General features: G+C 35.2%; 1 protein-coding gene across 1 annotated transcript; it reads left to right on the forward strand.

Moving 5' to 3' along the window:
• Positions 1-1,003: 1,003 nt before the first annotated feature.
• LOC149085760 (noggin-2-like) lies at positions 1,004-8,870 on the forward strand. Its single transcript, XM_089232163.1, has 3 exons — positions 1,004-1,330; positions 6,500-6,954; positions 8,419-8,870. Exons 1-3 carry the CDS (start codon positions 1,319-1,321, stop codon positions 8,744-8,746), a joined length of 795 nt encoding a protein of 264 aa, XP_089088289.1. The 5' UTR covers positions 1,004-1,318; the 3' UTR covers positions 8,747-8,870.
• Positions 8,871-9,974: the final 1,104 nt, after the last annotated feature.

Raw genomic sequence — 9,974 nt, forward strand, 5'->3', positions numbered from 1 at the left:
TGTCAGTGCGCAAATTATTTCTCCTATTTATTCATTTTTTTTACCGATCCTCAAACTATCTCTCCTATTCATTTATTTTTTGCCGGTCTGTAAACTATTTATTACAGTAGGCTTCTTTATTTTTTGTCGCAAGTCTGCAAATTACTTCTCCTACTCATTCATTTTAGCCAGTCTGCAAATTAGTTCCCCCATTTACTTAATTATTATTGCCGTTCCGCAAAAACTATTCCTTCTCCTCTATTATACTCATTTAATTTTTACAGTTTCGTTCATTTATTTTTTGCCAGTCCTTCAATTATTTCTCCCATTTATTGATTTTTTTTTTTGCCGGTCTGCAAATAATTTTTCCTACTAATTTATTTTTTTGTCTCTCTCTCTGCAAATTATTCGTTACTTATTTATTTTTTTGTCAGTCTGCAAATTACTCCACACTCTCATTTATTTTTTCCCGGTTCGCGCATTATATTTCTCATTTATTTCATTTTTTTTTGCCGGTCCTCAAATTATTTCTCCTACTCATTTAAATTTTACCGTTCCGCAAATTTGTTCCGGTCCTCACAATGATAAGAAACACACACGAGTTTGTGTGTTTCACTAAAAACATAAAACCCTTATAACATAGAAAAAAAACAGATATTTTTTTTTTCAGTTTTCCGAAATCTAGGTAAGCCATGGATTTTTTACTTGACCAATAGGAGTTCCATGAGAATCGAAGGAAATCGGTAAACACTCTGGTATTTCAGTACGCGGACAGGAATGTGTTCATGAGAAAATTACTGCCAGGCAATTTAGCACCCCGGCGTCATTTTTGGTGCAAGGGACAGTACAATGCATTTTTATATAGACCCGGAGTGATATATCTTAACTAGAAGTGGGGGGGAGGTCAAAAAAGTTCCCACACAGGAGTAAAAAAAATCACCCCGGGAGCGTTGATATTATACAATAGCCCTGGTGGTGGAAGTTCACGCGGTTGTTACTTTAGGTTCCGCCTAATTACCGCTTCATTGTACCCAAAGGTACGTACCTGTGAGTACCTACAATGGGAAAGGAAGAATCGGATCCATAGACTGTCTCGGACACTGGGGCGCCAGTTCGTGAAAGGGTCCCGACAAGGCCCCCCCCCCTTTTGCGTACCCTTGAAGCCCGTCAGTTCTTTTATGCGCTCCAGTCAGTCAATTACTGTGCTTGTGTATGTGTGTACATATATATAGTACAGTACTCACGTCTGAACCGAGTGCGTACTTGTATGCTCACATAGACCTGTTGTGCTTCAGAATACGATCGAGCTTGTCCAAGTGTCCGAGCTGCGTCGATCCCGATGATCATGAAGGTGAGTGTTTGCTTCGATTTATCTTAATTCTAATTTTTTTCTTAATTTTTCGTGAGTTTTGAATTTTTACCAGTTCTGAAATCATTTCTTTCTTTAATTCTCAATTTTTTATATTCTGAAATTACTTGCTTTGACTTTGAATTTTCATAATTCTGAAATCATTTTTTTAGTTATAATTCTGTTTTTCATGGCGCTGAAATCATTTTTTTAAAATTATTTTGAAATTATTGTACTCACCTATTCTAAATATCCAACAATTCTGAAATCATTTCTTTTTTTTTCATTCTGAATTTTCTTGAATTATAAAATTATTTCTTTCTTAATTTTTAATTTCCATCAATTCTGAAGTCACTTTTTTTTCACAATGTTGAAATCCCTTTTTTTCTTGATGTTGAAATCACTTTTCTCTCATAATGTTGAAATCACTTTTTTCTCAATGTTGAAATCACTTTTTTCTCATAATGTTGAAATCACTTTTTTCTCATAATGTTGAAATCACTTTTTTCTCATAATGTTGAAATCACTTTTTTCTCAATGTTGAAATCCCTTTTTTCTCATAATGTTGAAATCACTTTTTTCTCATAATGTTGAAATCACTTTTTTCTCATAATGTTGAAATCACTTTTTTCTCATAATGTTGAAATCACTTTTTTCTCATAATGTTGAAATCACTTTTTTCTCAATGCTGAAATCCCTTTTTTCTCATAATGTTGAAATCCCTTTTTTCTCATAATGTTGAAATCACTTCTTTCCGTAATGCTGAAATAATGTTTTTCACACCAATTCTGAAATTATTTTACTTACTTATTCTAAATTTTCCCCCAGTTCCGAAATAATTTCTTTTTCTGTACTTCTGAATTTTCTTATATATTCCGTAATTATTTCTTTCCCTATTTCCAAATTATCTTGTATTCTGAAATTATATTATTTTTTAATTCTAAATTTTCTTATATTCTGAAGTTATTTCTGTATTTAGTTTTAAATTTTCTTATACTCTGATATTACAGTGAAACTTCACAATAACAATGATAACATACTCGATAAATCCCTCTAGAACGATATTTTTTAAATCTTGTTTGGAAATGTCTATACTATGATGTTAAACTGCTGCCCCTCGATATAACGATATTCCCTCTACAACGATTTTTTTTCCCTTGATCCGCAGAAGATTTCGAGATTATTGAGGGTTTCACTGTGTATTTCTTTCTTTAATTCTGCATTTTCCGCAATTCTCAAATTATTTCCTTCCACAACTCTAAATTTTATATGGAATTCTGAAACTACTGGTTCATTAATTTAGAAGTAATTTTTTTATTAATTCAAAAATTATTTTTTCCTTCTTTCTAAAATTACTTTTTGCATTAACTCTTGAATTTTTTGTCATTTTGATTGAGAAACTTGTTTTTTTCATAAAAAACTGAATATTCAGTAATTCTGTACTTTCAAAATTTTTGTACAGTTTTTAAATATATAATTTTGAGCATTCTCAAATAAAATTTTATAATTCACATTGTATTTGAAATTACGTATTTCTTTATTTAATTCTGAATTTCCATTAATTTTGGACTTATTTCTTTCTTCAATTTTTAAATTTATTTTTTTCTTTAATTCTGAAACAATTCATTTCTACCTTTCATTCTGAATTTTCATTCAACAAGTCTGAAATTATTATTTCATTAATTCTGAGATTATTTTTTTTTCATAAAACAGATAATTTCCAACAATTCTGTACTTATTTGTACTTGCGTAATTCCACTTGATAATAGAATAATTCTACAAATTTTTTGTACTTTGGGTACAGTCATGGCCCCCACAACGGGTGGGCTGACAAGGCTCCAGCCCTGGGGCCCGGGATGATTTTCATAGTTTTTTTGCTTTTCACGCTATAATTCATCATAAAGGGGCCCGTGAAAGTCTGGTCGAGGGGCCCGCAAAAGATCCCAGCCTAGGGGCCCTGCTCAAGGATGTGGGGGCCATGGGTACAGTAATCCTTAAATTATTTCTCTCATTGATTCTGAAATTATTTCAATTATTATGAAATTATTTCTTTCAATTATGATGAACTTATTTCTGCCAACAATTCCGAAATTATTTCCCCTTTTTGAATTCTGAAATTACATGTCTTTTCCTATTCAGAATTTTCCAAAAATGTGAAATTATTTCTTTCTTTAATTATGAATTTTCTTTCAACAATTCTGAGATTATTATTTCATTAATTCTGAGATTATTATTTCATCAATTCTGAGATTATTGTTTCATTAATTCTGAGATTATTATTTCATTAATTCTGAGATTATTATTTCATTAATTCTGAGATTATTGTTTCATTAATTCTGAGATTATTATTTCATTAATTCTGAGATTATTATTTCATCAATTCTGAGATTATTGTTTCATTAATTCTGAGATTATTATTTCATTAATTCTGAGATTATTGTTTCATTAATTCTGAGATTATTATTTCATTAATTCTGAGATTATTATTTCATTAATTCTGAGATTATTATTTCATTAATTCTGAGATTATTATTTCATTAATTCTGAGATTATTATTTCATTAATTCTGAGATTATAATTTTTTCATAAAACTGATCATTTCCAATAATTCCACTTAATGATACAATAATTCTACATGTTTTATACTTTGGATATAGTAATTCTTAAATTATTTCTCTCTACAATTCCGAAATTATTTCTTTTTTTCTAATTCTGAATTTTATTGAATTCCGAAATTATGTCCTTTTACTATTGAGAATTTTCCCGAAATGTGAAATAATTTATTTCTTTAATTCTGAATTTTTTCTTACGTTTTTTTTACAGTTATGAATTTTCTTGAATGTTGAAATTATTTCTTCCAATTATTCTGTAATTATTTCTCTCATCAATATAGACATTTTTTTTTCATTTACTATCTAATTCTTATTATTTCATTAAATCTGAAAACATACTTTACATAAAATCTGTACTTTCAAAAATTTTGTATTTTGAATAATTCTGAGGTTTCAATAATTCTGAAATTATTTCTGCCATTAAATATTAAATTCCATTCTTATTGTAATTATTTATTTTAAGGGGGTTGATGCACGCAAATTTTCCAAAAAAACATATTTTCCAATTTTTCAATTTTTAAATATTATGAATTTTCTCGTCTAACTGTATTGAAGTTTTTTGTTCTACCTCTATACTAAAAATATTTTTTAATATTTTAATATAAACTGCTGGTAGGCATTTTTGATATGCTAATGTTTTCCACTAAAAAATGCGTTTTTCTCAAATTTTTTCATACACCACTCATTTAAATGTCTTGAAACTTTGTGTGTTTCTCAATACTACGGTCTTATGTATCTTAACACGAACTTTTAGGATTTTAATTGTTGGTTATTATTTTATCTAATTTTAACTCCAAAAAGCAACATGCAACTTTTTCAAAAATCAACAAAATTTACCCATATTTTGTGCCATAAAATTTTTAAAAATAATCTTAATAAAAAATCCTCATGTTAAAGTATGTAACGCCATAGTGATGAGAGAGACACAAAGTTTCAAGACATTTGAATGTGTGGTGTTCGAAAAAATGTTCATTATCTAATAAAAAAACTTAGTTTTGAGAAAAAAAACCATTTTAGTGCAAAACATCAAATACAAATACAAATACAACGCCACAACAGACAAAATGCCCAACGAGGTGGCTGATAAAAAGATGCCCATAAAAATATGGTTGTCGTATATTTCAAAAATACAGCAACCCAATTAAAAATGGCAAGTATTTATAATGGTTGCCAGAAGTTTATAACAAAATATTTTTAAAAATATTTTTAGTTCAGGTAGAACAAAAACTCAAACACAATTAAACGCCGAAAATTTCATAGTATTTAAAAAATTGAAGAATTGGAAAATGTGTTTTTTGGAAAATTTGCGTTTGCATCAACCCCCTTAATAATTTTAAAATTATTTTACTCGGGGATTCTCTAAACTTTTATTGTTTTTAATTTTTAATTCCCTTTAATTCTGAAAGTATTTCTTTCATTGAATTTTGAGTTTCAAATTATACATTTTTACTCATCGCGATTTGCAGTTGTCAATATATTCCAACATTGGCGATTTTTCAGCAATTTTAGCGACAGTTACCAACTTCCTTTGCCTTTGACAATTTTTTTGGCTGTAATTAGAACTTGCTATTTGCATTTTTTTCGGCTGTAATTGGCAATCTCACTTGCTTTGACAATTTTTTTATTTGGCTGTAATGAACAACCTTACTTGCCTTTGATAATTTTATAGCAGTAATTGGCCAATCCTTGCCTTTGACAATTTCTTCTTGGCTGTAATTGGCACTTTTACTTGCTTTTGATAAATTTTTGGTTGTAATTGACACGTTTAATTGCCTTTGACAATTCTTTCTCGCTATAACTGGAAACTTTCTTTGCCTTTGATAATTCTTTTCGACTGTAATTGGCACATATATAGCGACACTTTTTCTTTTCGTTGTTCCGTATCATTTATCGTAATTAGGCAGATAATACAAGTTGTATGACTCGTATACAGAGCATTTCGTAATCTTGCCTTCGACTTTTCTTTTTGAAAAAATCTTTCTTTTCAAGTGATGATGAGGCCTCATGAAAAATGTGTGTGTGTGTGTGTGTGTGAATTCTCCGCAGTAAGTATATAACTTAGTTAGCAGGTATTTCTAGCCGGGGGGGGGGGGAAGAAAAATCACTTATCTTAAGGGCCTGCCGTGCTGTTAAGACAGCCTTGGCAGAGTTAAAAAAAATGTCCCCCGCAAAATGTTACTGAAGACTTGCTGTACAGCACTGCATTTCTCCTCCAAAGTTAGTTATAAGGAATAATTTGCAATTTGGCCGACAATGGGCAACAATTTTAGCGAGAATTTTCGATGTCCCGTGTTTACCATCCAAATTTCCAGTATTTTTCCTGATAAAAATATGGTCCCCTAATTATAATAAAACAACACCTTCGAGCACACTATTTTGATTGCATCTGATCATATTTTTCATGCTTGAAAGGTCTTGAAAACGTCAACCTTAGTTGCAACGACACCTCGGTTTTAGCGACAAAATTTCGCGGAATCTTCGATGTCGCGTTATAACCGAGTATGACTGTACATTCCGTTTTTCACGGTGAATATTTCAGTTTTATCTCATTTTTTTGCAGAATATGCCACCTACCGGCACAATATTACTACTGACGACCCTCACCCACATACTGATAAATCTGGTAACAGCATCAGCTGATTTCGACGGGACCGGCAGCCGTTACATCAGGCGACCGAATAAGAAGCCACGTCAGAAGAACATCGACAGGGTGTTCCTCATGGATCTCATGGGTGACGACTACCAGGCCTACTGGATGTCTGAAGACGAACCAAAACACGTCCGCCAGGTCATCAGTTCCAACGAAGTCACCTCAAAGGACCTACCGGAACGCTGGGCCGCCGACAGACTGTTCCAGCAGTTGCAGAGGCTGAACCTGACGGCCGAGCTGTCTTCTGAGCCCGAACTGGCGAGGAATTCCAAGATACAACTCGCCATCAAGTCTTGGCTGTTGAAGAGGGCATCGTGTCCCATAGAGTTCACTTGGCATGACCTGGGAGTCTCGTTCTGGCCTAGGTAACTATTGTTCATCCACGCATATTTATAATTAGTCAAACTCAGTTATAACGACCATGGCCTCCTCCCCAGGGGGGGGGGGCTGGCTGGCCGGGCTCTTGCCTTGAAGCCCGGGACAATAATTTTTTTCATGCTATAAATTCACTATAGAAAGGCCCGTAGAAATTCTGGGGCTTGGGGCCAGTCAAAGATCTAAGTCTAGGGGTGCCTGCTCAAGGATGTGGGGGAACCATGATAACGACCTCTCGGGCTTAATCATTGGCTTCCCGAGCTGACTCTCATGGACAATAATGAATCTTGCTTATAACCAGAAGTGTATTTACGGGGAGGAGGGTTAGTGGGCTATAGTACAGGGCAACAAGTTCGGAGGGGCGGCGAATTTCAGGAATGAGTTGCCAAAAAAATTATAGTATGGGAAAAGGACAGTAAAACTTTTGTAGGTCACAAAACCATAAATCATCCTCTGCCTAGAGAGTAGGGGATTAGGTCAGTGAGTGACCAAGAAAGTGTGAGAGCATATGAGCGATCAAAACAGTGTGCAAACCGGTAAGTGACCAAAAGAGTGACTTGGACAGTGAGGAGCCATATCGGTGAGTGACGAAAAAGCGGATCTTAGAGAGCGTGTAAGCATAGGAGTGACCAAAAGAGTGGTTTGGAGAGTGGGGGGAGCAGATAAATGAGTGAGAAAAAGCGTGTCTTAGAGAATGTGTAAGCATAGGTGAGTAAAGCATAGGAGTAACCAAGAGAGTGTGTAGTCATAGGAGTAACTAAGAGACTGTATAAGCACAGGAGTGATCAAAAGACTGATTTGGAGAGTAAAGGACCAGATAAATGAATAACCAAAAGCGTGTCTTGTGTTTTTTTTAATTTTTTAAATGTGATCATCGCGTATTCCCAAGAGATCGTTACGATCTGTCCAGTACGAATTTGTTAGTGTGTTAGTAGACATTCATGCCCGAACCGGGATTCGAACCCAGACCTGCACAGACAGAAGTTAGCTCCCTAACCCCTAGACTGCCAGGCGGTGTGACCGAAATCGTAGGAGTGACCAAAATCATAAGAGTGATAAAAAGAGTGACTTGGAAGATAAGGGATTATATAAACGAATGACCAAAAGCTCGTCTTAGAGAACGTGTAAGCATAAGAGTGACTAAGAGAATGTGTGAGCATAGAGTGTATAAAGAGTGTGCAAGCATATGATGCCCAAAGAGTGTGTATGCACAAGAGTGACCAAGAGAATGAGTGACCTTGAGAGTGAGGGATCAGATCAGTGAGTGACCAAAAGCTGGTCTTAGAGAGAGCGTTTAATTATAGGAAAAAGGTCTTGAAAACGTCAACCTCGGATCAAAACGGTAGAATTTTGCAGTATCTTCGATGTCGCTATAACCGAGTTTTACTGCGATTTCAAATGAATTGTTCATTTACGCTTAAGTCTTAAATTTCGGGTCCCGTATTTCTTTGCAGATGGGTACGGAAAGGCGAATGCGTCGACAGACACGGGACCTGCTCGTGGCCACCCGGTATGCACTGTGTCCCGGCCGGGACAGTGACGGTCCACCTCCTGCACTGGCAATGCAAAGAACGACGGCGGATGAGGAACAAGAGGCAACGCGCCCACGATGCCGGCGATACCACGAGCAGCACGAGCAGTCCGATCTCCACGAGGAAGATGATGTTCCAGAGGAGAGTCATTCCACCCCCGGTATCGAAGGACATGAAAAAGAAGCGCAAGAAATGCGAGTGGCACAAGGTGCCATTTCCCATAACTATCGATTGTTTCTGCACTTGTTGATCATCATCGTCATCAATTATTATTATTATTATTATTGTATAGCAAAATGATTATTATGTGTTTCCCTATTGATTGTTGTTAGCATATGTTACATTAAATGTTATTTTTTATTACTTAACATGCATATCTTGGCGTTTTACTTAGGGTGAAAAACTGTGATGAATTGTTTATCGTGAGGCAGGAGTTCATATCCTATGGGTAGGGACCCAAACTTGGGAAGCCGGGGCATCTGAGATTGGCGGCACAAATCCATGTACACAGAGCCTCCCTTAGGGATGTGCGGCAGGTGTGGTCTCAGCTCCTGAGTGGCGTGGTGGTAAGATCACGACCCCCACAAGGGGAAGGGGCTGACAGGGCTCTAGCCCCTGTGGCCCGGAACAGTTCTCATCATTTTTTCGCTTTTCACGCTACAAATTAACTACGGAAGAGGCCCGTGAAAAGTCTAACCGGGGGGGGGGCCCACAAAAGATCCCAGCCTAGGGGCCCCGCTGCAGGATGTGGGGACCATGGGTAAGATGCTCGTCTACCACTGTGAAGGTTCTCGTCACGGTCCCAGGTTCAAACCCGAGGGAGGATGTATTATATATACGATATTTTATTATAATTTATTATAATTAAATATTTTATTATAACGAGCTTGAGGCCACCACCGATAGACAGCGCCTTCATTTCTAACTCAACTCATTAATGGCAGTAAATTGCAATATAGTGATATCGCTGGAGTTGGTGTTTGGCGAAGTAGGTGTGGTCTCACCGGGGCACTAGCGTTTTGTGGGGAGGGCCCTGCATTTACGGTGACGATAATTTCTTTGATAAATTCTGAATTTCCACCTTATCTGGAATTTTTTTTTTAATAAATTCCGAAATCTCGTCAATTCTGAAAAAATGTGTTTCATTTCTTTCATTTATTTTGAATTTTCCTCAATTTCGGAAGAATTTTTTTCATTTATGCTAGATTTTTACCATTTGTAAAACTCTTTCATTTATTCCGAATTTCCAGGATTTTCATTTCCTGAATTTTCGATTCCCCTCTGTCACACAGAAAAAAAAATTCGGGGCTAAGGGGCCCTACTTCTGTTAAAGGAGGCCCTGCATGTACAGTACAATCATGTTGCGAATCCATTTGTTTTTCCCCCAGGTTTCAGGGACCTTTTAACGAAAATTATGAAAGCCATTATTCCAGAACTAACAAAAAGTCAGAAATTATGAAAAATTATTCCAACATTAA

Source organism: Pholcus phalangioides, unplaced genomic scaffold (genome assembly GCF_987345545.1).
Source record: "Pholcus phalangioides strain wild (caught in Gottingen) unplaced genomic scaffold, Ppha-v1.0 ptg000005l_1, whole genome shotgun sequence".
NCBI lineage: Eukaryota > Metazoa > Arthropoda > Arachnida > Araneae > Pholcidae > Pholcus > Pholcus phalangioides.